We start from the raw sequence: 20,460 nt of genomic DNA, 5'->3' as shown, positions 1-20,460 counted from the left end.
TAACATGAATCTTTTGATTTACAAAAGTGATATACAGACACACACACATACACAAATGCTTTCAGTTTGGTTGCCATAAAGTTGTGAAATGCAAATGATAGATAAATAGATAACAAAGGAAAATCCTGATTAAATAAGTAGAGAGAGTGCTTTCAGACAGGTGTACTACATAACACAGTAGCAGTTGACATTCTACCTGCCTTACATACTTTGTGGCATGTAATAATACAGAATGTTAAGCAGTCCCAATTCACCTAAATTTTGAAGTAGTATGGTAAAAGTATATAAAAAAAACAGTTAAACAGTGAAAAAAATGTGTAGGCAAAAATGATTTGGTAATTTGACAAATGAGCAAGCGTGTGTGTGTGTTAAGTTTTACCTGCTAAGTTTGGGTTTACTTGTCCCAGTATTATTTTTTTATTTGGATTTTAATGCCATGTTTAACAAGTATGTGTCATTTTATGGCAAGATAGGTATTACGTTCCTGTCTGCTTATTTGATCTTTGAGCTCCACTGAACTCTACAGTAACATGAATCTTTTGATTTACAAAAGTGATATACAGACACACACACACATACACAACTGCTTTCAGTTTGGTTGCCATAAAGTTGTGAAAAAGTTGAAGGAAAATCCTGATTAAATAAGTAGAGAGAGTGCTTTCAGACAGGTGTACTATTACGATAGGTATTACGTTCCTGTCTGCTTATTTGATCTTGTCCTGATAATTTGGACTACTTTATATTTTCATTTTTATGGCTGCAAGGTACAGTGGGGTCAAAAAGTATTTAGTCAGCCACTGATTGTGCAAGTTCTCCTACTTAGAAAGATGAGAGAGGTCTGTAATTTTCATCATAGGTACACTTCAACTATGAGAGACAAAATGAGAAAAAAAAAATCCAGGAAATCACATCGTAGGATTTTTAAAGAATTTATTTGTAAATTATGGTGGAAAATAAGTATTTGGTCAATAACAAACAAGCAAGATTTCTGGCTCTAACAGACCTGTAACTTCTTCTTTAAGAAGCTCTTCTGTCCTCCACTCGTTACCTGTATTAATGGCACCTGTTTGACCTCGTTATCTGTATAAAAGACACCTGTCCACAGCCTCAAACAGTCAGACTCCAAACTCAACCATGGCCAAGACCAAAGAGCTGTCAAAGGACACCAGGAAGAAAATGGTAGACCTGCACCAGGCTGGGAAGAGTGAATCTACAATAGGCAAGCAGGTTGGTGTGAATAAATCAACTGTGGGAGCAATTGTAAGAAAATGGAAGACATATAAGACCATTGATAATCTCCCTTGGGGTCAAGATCTCATCCCGTGGGGTCAAAATGATCATGAGAACGGTGAGCAAAAATCCCAGAACTACACGGAGGGACCTGATGAATGACCTGCAGAGAGCTGGGACCAAAGTAACAAAGGCTACCATCAGTAACACACTACGCAGAGAGGAACTCAAATCCTGCAGTGCCAGGCGTGTCCCCCTGCTTAAGCCAGTACATGTCCAGGCCCATCTGAAGTTTGCCAGAGAGCATATGGATGATCCAGAAGAGGATTGGGAGAATATCATGTGGTCAGATGAAACCAAAATGGAACTTTTTGGTAAAAACTCAACTCGTCGTGTTTGGAGGAAGAAGAATGCTGAGTGAACACCATACCGACTGTGAAGCATGGGGGTGGAAACATCATGCTTTGGGGCTGTTTTTCTGCAAAGGGGACAGGACGACTGATCCGTGTTAAGGGAAGAATGAACGGGGCCATGTATCGTGAGATTTTAAGCCAAAATCCATCAGTGAGAGCATTGAAGATGGAACGTGGCTGGGTCTTCCAGCATGACAGTGATCCCAAACACACCGCTCAGGCAACGAAGGAGTGGCTCCGTAAAAAGCATTTCAAGGTCCTGGAGTGGCCTAGCCAGTCTCCAGACCTCAACCCCATAGAAAATTTGTGGAGTCCGTGTTGCCCAGCGACAGCCCCAAAACATCATTGCTCTAGAGGAGATCTGCATGGAGGAATGGGCCAAAATACCAGCTACAGTGTGTGCAAACCTGGTGAAGACTTACAGGAAACGTTTGACCTCTGTCATTGCCAACAAAGGTTATGTTACAAAGTATTGAGTTTAACTTTTGTTATTGACCAAATACTTATTTTCCACCATAATTTACAAATAAATTCTTTAAAAATCCTACAATGTGATTTCCTGGATTTTTTTCCCCTCATTTTGTCTCTCATAGTTGAAGTGTACCTATGATGAAAATTACAGACCTCTCTCATCTTTTTAAGTAGGAGAACCTGCACAATCAGTGGCTGACTAAATACTTTTTGACCCCACTGTAGCTTAAGACTGTTCTTGTGTTGTTCTTTCCCCCCCCCCCCTTTTTCTCCCCCTTTAGCGCATCCAATTGTTCAATTTTGCATCGTGCTTCCTCTCTGTCTTTGCTGAACAATGCCCTTACCGAGGAGATCAAAGCTAAGGGGATGTTTTTGGATCCCCTCCGAAACATGGGCAGCAGCCGGATGCATTTTTGCCACCCACACATTGATGAGTGTTGTGCCACCTAGCGTTGCATGCGGAGAGACACACCCTAAGGGCACTCTTCCTCATCTCTGTGCAGGCGCCTCTAATCAGCCGGCAGAGGTCGTAATCGCAATCTGACAGAGAGAGACCCACATCCGGTTCTTTAGCCCGCCCCCCAACCGAGCAACCGGCCAAACGTTGCTCATACAGCCACTCAGCCTTGAACCGGCAAGGTAGAGTTTGGATGTATCTCCCATTGATGTAGACATTTATTAGTGTTTTATATCTGTTGAAGGGAATTTAATGTTTGTTGTATTTTGCCTTGTTTTTCCTCCGGCTATTTGATCCACTTTTTTATTCCATGCATATTCCAGTTCAGTTAGTTTGTTGAATGTCCTGTATGTTATCAATGATAGAGTGGTCTGATGTGCATGATTCTAGCGCTTTAAGGCATGATTGTGAGTCTGTGCATATTAACATTTTATGTTTTTAAATTTACTTGTCCCCTTAAAGAGAAGGGTCACTTCAAATTAATACTAAATGATTCTGACTGATTACATGGTCAATATTTGCCTTCACAAATAAGAGAAAATTCTGTATATCTGTATAGCGCAATGTATATGTTTAAGGAATCCTATGAAGTTCTCATTCCAAAATGTGTGGCGACCAGGACAACGCAGGGGTTTGTTTGTTTGGATTTTAATGTCATGTTTTACACTTTGGTTACATTCGTGACAGGAACGGTAGTTACTCATTACACAAGATTCATCAGTTCACACGCTTATATCAAACACAGTCTCGGATAATTTAGTGTCTCTAATTCACCTCACTTGCATGTCTTTGGACTGTGGGAGGAAACCGGAACACCCGGAGGAAGCCCACACGGACACGGAGAGAACATGCAAACTCCACACAGAAAGAACCCAGACCGCCCCACCTGGGGATCGAACCCAGGACCTTCTTGCTGTGAGGTGACAGTGCTACCCACTTAGTCACCGTGCCGCCCCAAAGCAGGGGTAAAACATAAAAATGGAATGGCATGTTTTATGCTAGTTTTATTGGTCTTGTACTATAGCTGGGGTCAGAGCGCAGGGTCAGCCATTGTCTGGCACCCCTGGAGTCGAGAGGTTTAAGGGCCTTGCTCAAGGGTCCAACAATGGCTACATGGCAGACCTGAGATCGAAACTCTCTTTGGATTAGGCACATGTAGGGTGTGTTCGAAAACCTAGTGAGCTGTCTTGCTGTCTTACTGCCTACATAGGCAGCTGCCTAAGCAGAGAGGAAGTCATTGAATTATAAGGCAGGTTATTCGACCGCGTTACAGCAGTTCCATCAGTTAGCCTAATGCCATTCAAACTAATGTGATGAGGTGGCATAACGTGCGTGCGTAACGGAGCGTGCGTAGGATGATGTTTAATGCATCTATGTAGAGAGCTCACTAGGTTTTCGAACACACCCGTAGTCTTTGTCTTTCATTGTTGTAGCTTGGCCATTCATTTAGGATGTGTTTTATTGTGATGGGTGTCTGACATTCTTCACAAAGTCTGGGATCTTCTCCTTATATTAAGTGTTGGTGTGTCAATCTGGAATGGCCTATTCTACATCTACAGTAGTGTAGACAACTTGGTCTGTACGTTTTCCATAATGTAATTTTGATTTATTTCTGACATTGTGGTGAAACAATAGGTTGTGTTCAGTACCTTGTCTGTTTTCCTGGGTGAGAGTCATCATGCTCCCATCCTCAGCCAGGCTCTCCTCCAGGTTAGACAGGATCTGTCCACAGTGAAACATTTTCAGAAGTTTTAGAGCATGACAAATTGCACGGTACACACTGAGACTGCAGCAACTTTCGGACATGCTTACTTTCTGACAGATGCTTTTCATGCTGTGTAGGCGGTCCAGAGACTCCTGGGGCTTGTTTATGTACTGTGGTAGCTCAGCGTGCAGCACACGCATGGAGAACGGCACCATCGAACCTGAACAACCATAAACATGTCACAGTCAGTTTCACTCCTGGACACTGACAAAAACTTTTCCCATGTTCTTAATGAACTGTCTCTACAGTAGTGTTAAAATGATGGTTCATGGAGCCATAAGTGTGCAGCTCTGTCTAGATTTAAAGGATTTACAGGCGGCACGGTGGCTAAGTGGGTAGCACTGTCGCCTAACACCAAGAAGGTCCTCTGTGGGTTTCCTCCTGGAGCTCCGGTTTCCTCCCACAGTCCAAAGACATGCAAGTGAGGTGAATTGGAGATACTAAATTGTCCATGACTGTGTTTGATATTAAACCTGTGAACTGATGAAACGTGTGTAATGAGGAACTACCGTTCCTGTCATGAATGTAACCAAAGTGTAAAACATGACGTTAAAATCCCAATAAACAAACAAACAAACACACAAAAGGATTTACATTTCATAACACAGTCCCATATGTGTTAATCCCTTATATTTTTCTCCATCCAGCTGACCTCAGCATCAGCTTTGATCAGCTAACTGATCAACTACCATGATTCATGGCTTCACTGACTGTTCTGTATTATTAGAAGAGACCCAACTTGAGCTCTTGTAATCTTTAAGTGGTTGTTGTTTTCACACTCTACACCAGCGCTCCCCAACCTTTTTTGCACCACGGACAGGTTTCATATAAGATAAAATTTCACGGACCGGCGGGGGCGGGAGGATTTAAAATAGAATAACTATACTGCTCACAAATGAGCTTTTTTCACTGCAACGAGATGCTGCTTCCACCTGGGGGTGATATGAGATGATAAACACCCGTGTGTCGGAAACGGAAGCAGTGTTGTCATTGCTGATGTATTCTTTCTGTGCGTGCCGGTAATAAATGACCCACGGCCCGGTGGTTGGGGACCACTGCTCTACACCATCTAGGACCTGGGGGAATCGAAGACGAGTCTCTCTGGTCTCCCAATTTACATTTTGTCATGAAAACACATGTGAGAAGTGACAAGGGGTTTAATGATACCATGTCCTAAAATGCACTTCAACAAGAAGCGAGCAATCAAAGCTGCTTGAGTGAACTAGGCATTGTTTATGTGCGCTCTAATGATCTGATTAAGATGATTATGCAGTGGTATCTTAGTGGTTAGGGTACTGGACAAGTGATCAACATGCTGAGCCCCTGAGCTAGCTTTGTCCTGGTCAGGGTGGCGGCAGGGTCCGGTTCCACCAGAAGACATTTAACGTATGGCAGGAATAACCTGGACAGGGTGCCAATTCATCATAGGCTATGTCTGAGCTGGGGATGGCCAAAGCACTATGACATCTGTGTACATTTATTTATTTATTTATTTATTTATTTATTCATGTTTTACACTTTGGTTACATTCATGACAGAAACGATAGTTACTCATTACACAAGATTCATCAGTTCACAAGTTCAATGTCAAACACAGTCATGGACAATTTCATATCTACAATTCACCTCACTTGCATGTCTTTGGACTGTGGGAGGAAACCGGAGCCAGGTATCATGATTTTAACATTCAGCTTCAATATCATGTATTGTAGCCATGATGTTGCTCAGCAGTCAGTGGCACATTATTTATGTGCACTCTAATAATGTGGTTAAGATTATAATGCAGTGGTATCTTAGTGGTTAGGGTACTGGACGAGTAATCAGAACACTGAGCCCCTGAGCTTGCACTGTATTTGGTCACAGTTGTAAGTAGCTTAATCCTTGTCCGGTTTCACCAGTAAAGCAAGACAGGAATACCCTGGACAGGATGCCAACTCATCACAGGGCTTCAGCAATCCACTGCTCAGACATGTCTGTGTAGACAGCAGCCAATAGCCCTGTTACGATTCAAACCCTGATCTCAGAGGCGGTGGGTTAGCGTAATGGACCGCTGCACCACCTGAGTGCTCCTTTAGTTAATTAAAAAATAATAAATACATTTAAACAAGACAAAGCTTTCTTGCTGTCGTTGCATGATGAAGTGTGTGTGTGTGTGTGTGCGGTAGAGAGTGTGATGGCACATTTTGGCAGTCACTCAGTGGCATCTTTCATTTCCCTTATTTGTGTGTGTTTGTTTTGTGTTTAACAAGTAAATTAACTCAAGAGATTTAGGAAGCTGGTCTGCTCGGAGACTGAATCCTCTATTAAAAGACCTGAGAGTCGCTCAGATCTAAAGCTTTTATGCTGGTGCTGTTTTTTGGAGGTTGTGTCTCTGCTCTAAGCGATACACTCCACTTTGGTTTGGCGCTCAAAGGTTTTCTGAAGTCTATATATGCGAATGGCACTTATTTTTCATTATAAGACCTGCAGACTCGCCGTACTTACCTCGTCTGGCTGGGTAGACTGTAGGATAGTACTCATAGTACAGGTCTGGCTGGTCCAGATAACCAAAGGGCTCAAATTCCAGTTCTGCATTCTGGAACATGTTGAGCTTAACCAGAAGAGCCAGACGTACAAACCACAACTGCAACAAGACAAAGGATTCCATTCAAACCACTGCAAACTGCTTCCACTAATAATGAAGTAAACAACTGCAAATACTGCAGTTCCAGCGCTTTCCAGAACGTTTAATCAATTGTGCGACCCTTAATAGATCCTTAATCTAAAAGCAGAAACAACATGAAGAAATGGTGCATCAAAGTCAGGAGTATATAAGGATAATTGAAGTCATTATCCTAATGTGTTTCTACACCCTATAGGGCTGAAATGTTGATAATGAAAGGCAGTAGGTTTCCATTAACGGAGCGAAAATCAGAGTGAAAGTCAGCAGAGTGAAATGTATGTGTGTGAACGCCAACGGAGGTCGAGACATCAGAGAGGTGGGACGCTTTGATATGGCTGACACACCAGCCGGTGTCAGATCAGCGAGTTTGTGCAGACAGAGTGGACATGAGGCCAGGAAGTTGTGCTACAGTGATACTTCAAACATGTTACACCAACTGAAACTCAACCCTCTAACGTGCCAACATATTTTTACATGGACATTGTGGTGGATTATGAATAATGGATTAAAAAGTGGCCAGGCAGGTGGATTATGAATAATTAATTAACTAGTGGCTATGCAATACACCAAACTATCACAAGTAGTGTAGATAATGTAGTGGATTTGCTAGAGAAGCACAGAGAGGAAATCCACATAATTTGAAAGTTCCAGTTCTGCAATGTTATTAGCATTCTGAATCAGATTAATATATAAAGCATTTTTAAATATTTATTTTCATTATTATTTAAAAAATAATCATATGAAAATTAAAAAAGAAATAGTACTGTCTGGACATACCATGTTTCTTTAAAATAATTTTTAATTCTTTGAATAATTCTTTAAGATCACTTAAAATAATAGTGATTTTTCCAATTAAATATATTTAAATGTATTTATTTATATATTTATTTATTTATAAAATAAAATAAAGTATAAAGTACTGTTTGGAAATACCACGATAAACAATTTAATAAATAACAATAATAATAAATTATTTTTATTTGAATTATTATAAAGAAAAACAAGTAATTACAAAATTAAAAACAATTAATTCTAAAAATAAAGCACCATAATTAAATAAATAAAATTACACGTAAACATTAAATAAAATAAGCCTCACACATGGGTTCAAACTTAACAGTTTTTAAGCTTGTTTTTAATGGTTATCTTATAGAAATTTGAGAAGCCGCTGCTACACGCCAGGCCAGTCAGATAAGGGTTTTACAATACATAAGCCTTTGTATGTATTAGAAACAAATCTTACTAAAATGTTTACCAACATAACAGACAAAACATACATGTTTGTAAATCGTTAGTTGGAGGAGCATATCACATAGCCGATTAGCTTCAAACTAAATGTATAGCCTAAGCTTACAACACTAGGATATTTAAATTGTTATGTAAAAGATTTTAAAATGATGTTTTGCCTAGAACTAACATTATTGTAAAAATCTCCTGAGGTCTACATCTTATGCCAAGTTCACACTACACAACTTTCCAAGTGGTCAGGTCGCTGTACAGTTCACACTACACGACTGGATCTCTTGTAATCGGGAGTCTTTCAAGTCGGTGTGGATTTCACACTACACGACTGATCTGCGATAGGGGGTTTCACACTACACCATCTATCACCAACTGGAATCGCAGGCGAGCTTCTCTGGTCTCCCTAAACTACGTTTTGTCATGAAAGCAAACGCGAAAAGTGACGAAAGGTTTAATGATACCACGTCCAAAATGCACATCAACAAGTAGCGAGCGGTCAAAGTTTGTGCGCTGATGTGCAGAGTAAAATCAAAGACGAAAAAGAAATGAATCTGAGTTGATTTGGCTACGCGAACAGCATGGATTGTTCTATCGTGAGTTGAAGGTTAATAAATATTTTTTTGCAATGCAACGTTGGTGTTACGTTTTGTAGAGAACGATAAGGTCAGAAATACTGTAAAACTTGTGTGTGCTGATGTATTCTGATAGAAACTATATTATGCCCCTGTCCCACCTTTTTACAACTCCTTTCCTGCATTCCCCCGACACCGTATCTTGCGTTCTCATTGGCTGTTTGACATAGCACTCATTGCCAGTCGGCCGACTCATATCCAGATATTTGACATGCTAGATATATTTCTTCAGTCACCGAGCGCTCAGATCGAGTTGTTGAGTAGTTCACACATAGCGATTGAGAGCCGAGTTTCGATCGCCGAGCGAACGCCGAGTTGCTCCTGAGCCGGCAAATCTACCGCCGACCAGTCGGCGAGCGAACATCAGGGCAAGAATCGTGTAGTGTGAACTGGACATTAGGCAACCCCATGCGGAATTCTGACTCCAAGGTTGATAACCACAGTTTTAAAGGGATACACCAGTGGTACTTACTTTTATCCTCAAATAGCTACAGCAGCTGCAGGTTTTCTTAGCAGCCATGCAGAAACATCATCTGATTCCAGTAATAAGTGATTTAAAGACCTGAGCTGTGTCCGAAATCGCATACTTCCATACTCAATAGTACGCGAAATGAGGACGCGAGAGCGGTTAGTATGTCCGAATACATACTATACACAAAGAGGTACGCGAGAAGTACCCGGATGACCTACTTATTGGGCAGCCATGTTTGAGTATGCAAGCGATGCACACTTGTGGTCCGCTAATGTATCCCATAAAGCAACTGGAGCTGCGTAGGCGTTCGAAGTGGCACAAGAAACAAGAAAGATAGCGGTCCTCTGAGTCCTCTGTTTACAAGTATAAGTAAGATAAATAAAATACAAATTTTAAAGACGAATAAATAACAAAACGACGATAAATATCCAAAATTTTGGCGAGTGGGGTTTGTAATGAGTCTGTACCCATGGTGATATTACGTCATCACGTCCTCACGTCATCACTTGACGTTGGTAAGATGACGGATGTAATACGTAGCGTTGTTGTGTACATACTGCATACTTCTGTACTGAAAGTACGTACTTTTTTACCGGCCGAGTAGTGCATACTTCCTCCAATCTAGTATGTACTCTGTAAGTATGAGATTTCGGACGCAGCTCAAGATTAAGCAAGTGGAATCAGGCGTAGCTCATGCCTGGATTGTATGAAAACCTGCAGCACTGCTGTTCTTTTTTTCAGATAAGAGTAAGTACTGCTGGGTTAAACACTGTATATTAAAGTAGGGCTGTCGCGGTGAGAGAATTTCCCCTTGCGATATTCAACCTGTCTCAATATCGCGGTATGCGGTAATATCGCCATTTTTTTTTGTTTTTGAAAATTACTTAATTAATCTGCATTTTAGAGCTATATAAACAAGCTTTATTGTTAGGCTATGATTCGGTATATTATTGCTTTATAATGACAAAGATGAGACAGCTTTAAGACCAATGAAATGCGTGTTTAATGTTAAATACAGAACAGAGCAGGGATGCGTGTCTTTTCTCTATTAAAAAAAGGTTTAAATTTAGCTCCTAGGCTAGATATACAGTGTGAAATGAAAAAAAAAAAGTGTTTAGGCTAAATATTGTAAATACACATCTAATCAAAATATGGTAAAAAAGAAATATAATAAAGTCTGTAAGAGTTTAAACCTGCGTTATCATGCGCGCTAGAAGAACCAACACGTTCATCTGATGTGGTTTAGAGAGAATCTGAGTGGGGTAGCGATGTTCCCCTCGGTACTAAAACTCTCTCTGATGGGGCTCGTTACACTAATACACGTGTACTGTACCTGCATGCGACTTTACAATGCGACAAACTATCTATTTAGTAGGTATAATTAACATAACAATATATACTACATTTCAAGTTATTATTCGTTTCAATACATTTTTATTCAACGAAAAAATACATTTAAATCATTCCAGCAAGACCAGAAAGAGAATATTTGCAGGCTGCAATGCCATATTAACCGTCATTAAGTGTTTTAGTTCACCAAGGCTGTTTGAATATAGTCTAAATTACAAGTATTTATTGAGTGTGAACTCAATTTGATCATTAATAAACTTGCCTATAATTCCTGTTGCGATTGTTTACATTTTAAAACACAAAGCCTGACACTCAGCAGCAACGCATGAGAACAGGTTGCGGGAAAATGACGCTCTTAGCTCATTTTCATTATGAATTCATTTAACATTTATTACGCCCGAATGTAAGAGTATAACAAGATGGACCCTGCAACAATATAAACAAAAAAAAATAGAAGAAAGAAAGAAAAAACGTGAACACTGCGGTGTTGCGGTTGCTTGGCATGCCCTGCGGTTGGCTGGTCTATACCGCGATATTTCAAAATTGCGGTTAGCGCGACAGCCCTATATTAAAGGCAATATCAGACTAGATCGATGTTGTTATGTTCAACAAAACATGAGGAATGATGAGCTTTAGTTAAAAACCAAGTCAAGTCAAATGTATTTGTATAGTGCTTTTTACAATGGACATTGTCTCAAAGCAACTTTACAGAATCCAGGACCCACAGACCAAAAACCCCTGTTGAGCAAGTCGAGGGTGACAGTGGTAAGGAAAAAACCTCTTAAAATCAACAAGGCTGAAGTGTTCAACAACACTGGTGCATCAAACACAAACTCGGCTCACCACAAAGAAACTCTAACGTACAGACACAAAATCTCCATTGTGTTTCTTAGACAGAGATGGTTGATATAGAACTCTGTAGTCCAGGAAATCGTGATAATTTGCTTACCTGCAGCGAGTCAGTGGTGTGATTGCTGGCTTGGCCGCTCTTGCCGTAGCCTTGGCCGTGGGCCGTCAACAGTCTGCCTGTCAAGTCCACAGCAGCCCTCCAGTTCTTTGTGCTCTGATTGGAAAGAGGTAAAGAGGCGAGGAAGAAAAGAACCAGTAAGTAAGCCAGATGCTTATTTAGAAGGTTGTAATGCAGTATGGTCTATCTGTAAGTTTACCCTAGAGCACTTACTGGCTCCCCATCATCACTTTACTAAGGCAACTAACCTTGCATTTATTAACCTGAATTATTTAAAACATACATAAAATGCAACTTTAGATTTCTGCTGAGAGCTTGAACTCACAAGTTCGAATCTCAGCTGTACTATTGACCTGGTCAGGCACCTAACAGGCAGAACTGGCTGTGTTTTAAAGGGAATTAGAGTGGGTCAACAGGATTTCCCTTCCTTGCTGGCTGATCGAGGTGCCAGGACGAGTGGAAGATATTAACAAAGGGCATAGCACATCTATCTGTATGTGATACATATAATCTGTGGTAATCTGCCATAGACAAGCGAAAAGAAGGAACTGGCGACTACACGCTTGTCAGAGAGGATGTGAGGTAGCCCGTGGTTCCTTTTTAATCAGAGCTGCAAATGGTTGAAGAATTGGAACAGACTTAACTGCTTAAGATCTGTATCACGTTCAGAGAGTCATGCACTGCTATCCATTATTCACTATCTGTGTGCAGGCGCAGAAGCCGCCAGCAGAGGCCTCAGCAGCACTGCAGAATCCGACCTGCTCTCCCTCAGGCGTAGCCAATCATGTCTGTGTAGGGCCTTTGGGTAGTGCAGCAGTCTAACACGCGTGAGATCTCAGCAGTGGTGGGCTAGCGTGTTAGACCCCTGCGCTACCCAAAGGCTCAAATTTGAACCATTAATGTCACACGTCATGTGACTTTTGCTTTTACATTGACATATTATTTATTTATTAGGATTTTAATGTCATGTTTTAAACTTTGGTTACATTCATGTCACGGACAGGTAGTTACTCGTTACCCAAGACTCATCAGTTCAAGTTTTTTTTTATGTCAAACAGTCATGGACAATTTTGTATCTCCAATTCACCTCACTTGCATGTATTTGGACTGTGGGAGGAAACCGAAGCTCTCAAAGAAAACCCACACAGACACGGGGAGAACATGCAAACTTCACACAGAAAGGACCCGGACCGCTCCACCTGGGAATCAAACCCATGACCTTCTTGCTGTGAGGAGACAGTGCTACCCTTATTTTGAAGAAATAAGGTTGTCTGTAAGATCTCAGGAACTCCCATACCCACAGTGAAGTATAGTGGTGGAAGCATCATGATGGGGCACTGAGGAGATTGAGGAGAACAAAGCTAACCCACGCCCCCACCGACACGTGGGCAGCATGCCGTATGCATCTTATCACCCACACTTTTGACGAGTGCAGTGCAGCCCAGCATTGTGTACGGAGAGACACACCCTGAGAGCACTCTTTTCTCATCTCTGTGCAGGCGCCACCAATCAGCCAGCAGAGGTTGTAATTGCACCAGTCATGAGAGAGACGCCATCCGGCTTAGTCCCGCCCATATCTGAACGACAGGCCATTCATGTGGCCGCTCAGCCTTAGCCGGCAGGCAGAGCTGAGATTCGATACAATGTATTCGAGATCCCAGCTCTGGTTTCAGAGCGCCTGCAATTCAGGTTTTTACCGCTGCGCCACCTGAGTGGCACATGTCATGTGTTTTGAATCTGAAAATATATTTATTAATTTTATTTATTTATTAGAAAGGACCCGGACCAGGTGGACCGCTCCACCTTGGAATCGAACCCAGGACCTTCTTGCTGTGTGGATAGTGCTACCCACCGAGACATATTGGAAAAAGATCAGCCATTGGGATTTTAACCACATATTAACAGGTTTAGCATAAATAGGTGCAACAAATCCATTGCTACAGCAGTGCAAAACAACAAGATGATATTTCTTTAACAAACACCTTGTGTAAAACCTTCCCAGCCATCCAGCCCAGTCTTTCTCCATAGACCCTTTCTTTCATGATGCTGTTCATAGACTTTAGCTCAGCATTCAACACCATCATTCCTCAGCATCTAATTGGAAAGCTGAGCACGCTGGGCCTGAACACCTCTCTCTGCAACTGGATCCTGGACTTCTTGACTGAGAGACCTCAGTCCGTCCGGATCGGTAAGAACACCTCCAGCACCACCACACTGAGCACCGGCGCTCCCCAAGGCTGTGTGCTCAGTCCACTGCTGTTTACTCTGCTTACGCACGACTGTACAGCAATGCACAGCTCGAATTCCATCGTTAAGTTTGCAGACGACACAACTGTGGTGGGACTCATCAGCAACAACGATGAGTCAGCGTACAGAGAGGAGGTACAACATCTAACGGACTGGTGCCAAGTCAACAACCTGTCTCTGAATGTGGATAAAACCAAAGAGATGGTCATTGACTTTAGAAAGACACTAAGGGACCACTCCCCACTGCACATCGACGGCTCATCTGTTGAGATCGTCAAGAGCACCAAATTTCTCGGTGTTCATCTGGAGGAGAATCTCACCTGGACCCTTAACACCAGTTCCATCACCAAGAAAGCCCAGCAGCGTCTCTACTTTTTGAGAAGACTGAGGAAAGCTCATCTGCCACCCCCCATTCTCACCACGTTCTACAGAGGAACAATCGAGAGCATCCTGAGCGGCTGCATCACTGTCTGGTTCGGAAATTGTACTGCGTCGGACCGCAAGACTCTCCAGCGAGTAGTGAGGACAGCTGAAAAGATCATCGGGGTCGCTCTTCCATCTCTCACGGACATTTTTAACACCCGCTGCATCCGCAAAGCTCTCAGCATTGTGGACGATCCAACCCATCCATCACATGGACTTTTTACTCTGCTCCCGTCTGGGAGACGATACCGCAGCATCCGGACTAACACAACCAGACTGTGTAACAGTTTTATCCCTCAAGCAATCAGACTTTTAAACTCAGGACTGTAACAATTTCCTCCGGAAATTTTCTGCTGCCACACACTGATCTGTATTGACTGTTACTTGCATTTTTGACTATGTTACTTGCATTTTTGACTGTTACTTGCATTTTTGCACACCTCCTGGAAATGCACAATAATTTCTGCACCTTACTTGTATTTTGCACCATATTTACTTTTTAGGCACCTTATCTGCATTGCCAATTTTACGCTGCTAATGTACAACATGTCACTACCTCATGAACCATTGTACCATCTATTCACCATCATGTACTAACACTTGTCTTTAGTCCTGTCTTCTAATTACTTGTTTAGATTAGGGATAATTAGGAATATCTTTTGTAGTTATTTATTATAGGATTTTTGTATTATTGTTGTATTTGCACTGTTTTGTATTTACACTGTTTTGTCTTGCACTTTTTGTACCGTGTTACACCGTGATCCTAGAGGAACGCTGTTTCGTTTCAATATGTACTTGTATGTAGCTGAAATGACAATAAAACCTCTCTGACTCTGACTCAGGTTCTATCTACTACATTTTTGGTACTTGTTTCATTCTAAAGCCCCCTCGACTGCTGTATTTTCTCCCCGCATCCCTCTGAGCCCTGGGATTTGTGTCATGCTCAGTCAGCCTCTTCCTGAGCCCACTGCTCTGGTGCGACTCTCTGCAGCCCCGGTGCCTTTAAATCTTCATTAGAGTGGGAAATGAAGCTGAAAACGACTGGCAGGGAAATGGGCAAAAGCAGCTGCAGTCACTGAGACAGAACATAAAAAAGTCAAGGCGAGTGGAAATGGGGTTCTATTATGATGTACTGCAAATTCAGAAGTTGCAAGGTACCCACAAAACAGATAAAGTATTTGTTATAGGACACAGGCGTTAAGTGCTGCACGGTAGATTAAAATGCAGTGAGAGGTACAGTGGAACTGGGAAAGAAACAATAACAGCTGTATAATGCAAGAACTTGAATAAGCCAGAACTACTACGGGTGCACTTTACACATCACACTGGTATCTGCACACTGGTGCTGGCCTGCTGGTGCACTCATATAATACAAACAAATTCACTCAATAGCTGAACTTCTATGTTTTTGTTAATTTTTTTTATTCAAACCCAGAAGAAACTTTGTATCTCATGATTGGTCCAAAATTCTCAGAGATGCCATTTCACTTCAATTCTTACACAGAGGAGATGGCCAATAAGTGTAACAATGAGTTAGAAATGAAGCTAATAATTCATCGCAAAGCTTCAGCCACCCCTCATAATAATGTCCAGCCTCAATCATGTCTATGTAGATGTCCGGCCGGTTGATAGCAGAGATGGGGACTCGAGTCTGTAAGTCGCATACACAGCGACTTCAGACTCGACTCGGACTCATTTCAAATGACTCGGACTCGACTCATGACTCGCAAAAAAACTACTCCTAGCGTCAGTATGTGTTACATGTGACAGTTACAAATATATTAAGTGTCGCTCCCTACTCCCTACACAGTTTGAAGTTCATTTCAACATTTTGAACATTTTCGTTACTTTTGGATTGGAATCTCACTTAAAAAGGAGGAATACCCTATGTAGTGCACTTCACAGGAACAACTGGGGTGAATGGAACGCTCCTACAGATCTGGCGCTAATGGTTGAAAGACCGCTTTCTGAACCAATCAGACCTCCTGATTTTAATTTTTAGTAAGAAATGCTGTTATTTGCATTTATTCAGTTTGAGTCACACAGATGATTGTCAATGAAATGCTTGATTGGCTTTCTAACGAGTTCGTGTTTTACTACATAACCGGTAAAAGTTTGAAAGTTTTTAATTATAAGCACATTTACAAAGTAACGGATTATATTCCTAATGGGACACACGGTTATAAATGTGTAGCTAATTTGTTGTTGTTTTGTATCTGAACTTACATATTATTTGTTTATTTCTACGCTACATTTCCAATACATGTTTTGTGTATATTATATTGACTCAGGACTTGACTCAGACTCTAGCCTAAAGACTCGTGACTTGACTCGGACTCGTATTTTGTGACTTGTGAACATCTCTGGTTGATAGTACCGCTGTGTTTCCAACCCCAGTCTTAATTGTGGTGGGTAAGTGTGATGGAAAAACATTCGCAGACAGAAAATGTTTTAAAACTTGTAAGTCTTCAACTTGAAAAGAATCAGAATAGTGTAAAATCAAAATAGCACATCAAAATAACAAAAAACTGTGCAGGATATTCCACTAGCACACCAGCGCCGAGATTCCGAACACCACGGTTCGAATCTCGGCATTGCTACCGGAAGGCTGGGCGTCATCTAGCGGGCACAATTGGCAATACCTGCAGCAGACATAAATTGGCTACCATGTCTGCTGGGTGGGGAAATGACCAAACTAATTGGGTGTGGTCTTCAAACGCTGTGCAAGGACCCTAGTTAGCAGACCGAGGCACCTGTGCAGAAAGTGGATGAGCACAGGCGTAAAAGAAGGGGTTTGCTAGAACTGTGCACGTATCGAATCCAGGATCCACAGCAATGGAAGACAGATTGACTACGCAAAACTGACCATGATATGGTACCGAAATGGCAGGTTTGATAAATCAGAAACCGCAGATCTCAGAGAATTTTCATACACAACGGTCTATCGAAAGGTTGAGAGTTTGAATCCCAGCTCTGTCATGCAGCCACTGTTGGGCCCTTGGGCAACACTCGGGTCCAGGGGCGCCTCACAAAGGCTGACCCTGTGCTCCAACCCCAGCTTCCAAACAAGCTGTGATACGCAGTAAAATAATTTCATTGTACTGTATATGTACACCAATCAGGCATAACATGATGACCACTGACAGGTGAAGTGAATAACACTTCATCACGGCACCTGTTAGTGGGTGGGATATATTAGGCAGCAAGTGAACATTTTATCCTCAAAGTTGATGTGTTAGAAGCAGGAAAAATGGACAAGCGGGGGCCAAATTGAGATGGCTAGACGACTGGGTCAGAGCATCTCCAAAACCGCAGCTCTTGTGGGGTGTTCCTGGTCTGCACTGGTCAGTATCTATCAAAAGTGGTCCAAGGAAGGAACAGCGGTAAACCGGCGACAGGGTCATGGGCGGCCAAGGCTCACTGATGCACGCAGAGAGTGAAGCCTGGCTTGTGTGGTCCGATCCAACACTGGTTCTGATAGAAGGGTGTAAGAATACACAGTGCATAACAGTTTGTTGCATATGGGGCAGCACAATCATGGAACCAACAGAATATTAGGAAGGTGGTCATAATGTTATGCCTGATGTAATTTTATTCTACTAATCCAGTATTTTAACTGCTAGGCCACCACTGCCCATACACAGAATACATAGAAACATGGAATATGGAGCTTAGGAGTTCAGGTATGCTAACACGATTGGCTTACGTCTGCTGAGTGAGAGGGCCGAAGGGAGTACTGGCCTCTGTTGGCTGGTCAAAGCTGCCTGCATAGAGACGGGGAACAATAGAGAGCAGTGCGTGAATCTTCGTACGCAAAGAACCTGCCTCATGCAGGTGAAAAGAAGCGGCTGTGTACTACACGTGTCGGAGGGGACGTGTGTTAAGTACGGCCCACCTCCGCCAAGGTAGGGACCTGTAGCGGTAATTAGATAAGACCATATTGGGAAGAACAAAAGAAACACTGAACCATACTTGCTTTGGTGGCTCTGCATTTTTATTATGCATACCAGACCAAAGAATAACATTATTATAAAAAAAATAAATAAAAAAAAGAACTCTGCTAGCCTGTAATTACAGGTTTAACCTACAGAGGACGGCCAGATCAATTTTCCACTATAACCTACTCTAATGTCACTCCTATGAATTATGAAGCCTGTTTGGAAAACTGCCTACCTTGTTCCTTTAGCACAGAGAAACAATTTGTGTTCTCCAAATTAGGATAATTAAAGTGTAACTGTATATATGCTTACAGAACCGTTAAAGCAAAACACTTGGGGATGTATAAGAATATATTTATCATCCCAAATTAGACCAATCCGGTTGAGAACAGACAAGCGCATTACAGGGTATGAAGCAGGGTCCTAACAGTAGTGCAGTCCAAACAGTTGAACAGCTCTTTCATGTTGTGAAAGGAATAATTACTAAGTATACATACACCCAATCTTGAGCATGTTAAACATCCTATTACAAAACCACGGGAGTTAATACGAAGTTGGACCCCCCCTTGTGGCCATAACAGCCTTCGTCCTTCTATTCTAGGATGTTAGAACAGAAGAGTATCAGTGGGAATACACTGATCAGCCATACCATTAAAACCACCTCCTTGTTTCTACACTCACTGTCCATTTTATCAGCTCCACTTACCATATAGAAGCACTTTTTAAGCCTGCTTTTACCCTGTTCTGCAATGGTCAAGACCCCCACAGGACCACCAAATTCTCAGCCCTGCAGTGACACTGACATGGTGGTGGTGTGTTAGTGTGTGTTGTGCTGGTATGAGTGGATCAGACACAGCAGTGCTGATGTAGTTTTTAAAATACCATGTCCACTCACTCTCCACTCTATTAGACACTCCTACCCACATGGTTCACCTTGTAGATATAAAGTCAGAGACGATCGCTCATCTATTGCTGCTGTTTCAGTTGGTCATCTTCTAGACGATCATCAGTGGTCACATGACGCTGCCCACGGGGTGCTGTTGGCTGGTTATTTTTGGTTGATGGATTATTCTCAGTCCAGCAGTGACACTGAGGTGTTTAAAAACTCCAGCAGCGCTGCTGTGTCTGATCCACTCATACCGGCACAACACACACTAACACACCACCACCAAGTCAGTGTCACTGCAGTGCTGAGAATGATCCACCACCTAAATAATACCAGCTCTGTGGTGGTCCTGTGGGGGTCCTGACCATTGAAGAACAGCATGAAAGGGGGTTTACAAAGCATGCAGAGAAACAGATGGACTACATTTACATTTTCTGCACTCTTATCCAGAGTGACTTACAGAAGTGCTTCCATAGTAAACATTTCATTTCTCAAGTTTTAGTAAACAACAGTCGAAGAACACAAATCTGCTGAAACGTGTTAGAACCAAAGTGTTTTTTTTTTTTTTGGAAATGGACAAAGATGTTAGTAAATAAGGACAAGTCAGCTTAAGTGCTTAGTAAAAAGGTGGGTTTTTAATCGTTTTAATCGGACTACAGTCAGTAATTGTAAAACTACAAAGTGCTTCTATATGGTAAATGGAGCTGATAAAATGGACAGTGAGTGTAGAAACAAGGAGGTGGTTTTAATGTTATGGCTGATCAGTGTATAGTCTTCTACATTTTATTGAAGGATAAAATTAAAAGTATATAATTATTAACTACATAATTAGTAGCAATTTTGGTCCATTTTGGTGTCTATATAATTTTATTATTTTCATTTTTATTTAACAAAGTCATAGTTACAACAAAGAGGTTGTAAATAGAAATATAGAAATGACCTGACCTGCTACATTACAATCCATCCTATTCTGAAAGACTTGAACCCAGAATGGATGGAGCAACACAGAATTCAGAAATTCAAGGTCTGCCAGCAAGTTTCTGCCTCCCAGCCTGTAACTGTTCAATTAAAATGGCTGTTTTGCCATAATGAAGTTGGAGCTCATGGGAAATGGTTTAATGACTAGACTTTTAAATGTCAGTGAAAGCAAAGTGGAATACCACTGCAAACAGTCTCGAACACAGCAGGTCTGCCACAGGTATTCCATGATCACTAAATACCAAGTTTATTATCAATTACCTCATTAATTTAATCACAATGCAATCATTTTGTCAAGAATTAAGGATCCTTTTAGATTGTTTGTAT

At 41.6% G+C, this 20,460-nt stretch overlaps 1 protein-coding gene across 1 annotated transcript in view; it reads right to left on the bottom strand.

Moving 5' to 3' along the window:
• The window catches only part of trappc12 (trafficking protein particle complex subunit 12), a 50,174-nt gene that overhangs the window by 9,848 nt on the left and 19,866 nt on the right, over nt 1–20,460 (bottom strand). Inside the window, exons 4-7 of the mRNA XM_063007050.1 lie at nt 11,644–11,757; nt 6,821–6,959; nt 4,384–4,496; nt 4,221–4,293 (exon numbers count right to left, since the gene is read on the bottom strand). Coding sequence (XP_062863120.1) covers nt 4,221–4,293; nt 4,384–4,496; nt 6,821–6,959; nt 11,644–11,757 — 439 coding nt within the window. The remainder of the gene's footprint in view (nt 1–4,220; nt 4,294–4,383; nt 4,497–6,820; nt 6,960–11,643; nt 11,758–20,460) is intronic.

This window comes from Trichomycterus rosablanca, chromosome 13 (assembly GCF_030014385.1).
Source record: "Trichomycterus rosablanca isolate fTriRos1 chromosome 13, fTriRos1.hap1, whole genome shotgun sequence".
Taxonomy (NCBI): Eukaryota; Metazoa; Chordata; class Actinopteri; order Siluriformes; family Trichomycteridae; genus Trichomycterus; species Trichomycterus rosablanca.
Note: the sequence above shows the minus strand (reverse complement) of the source record. Positions and strands in the feature narration are given on the sequence as shown.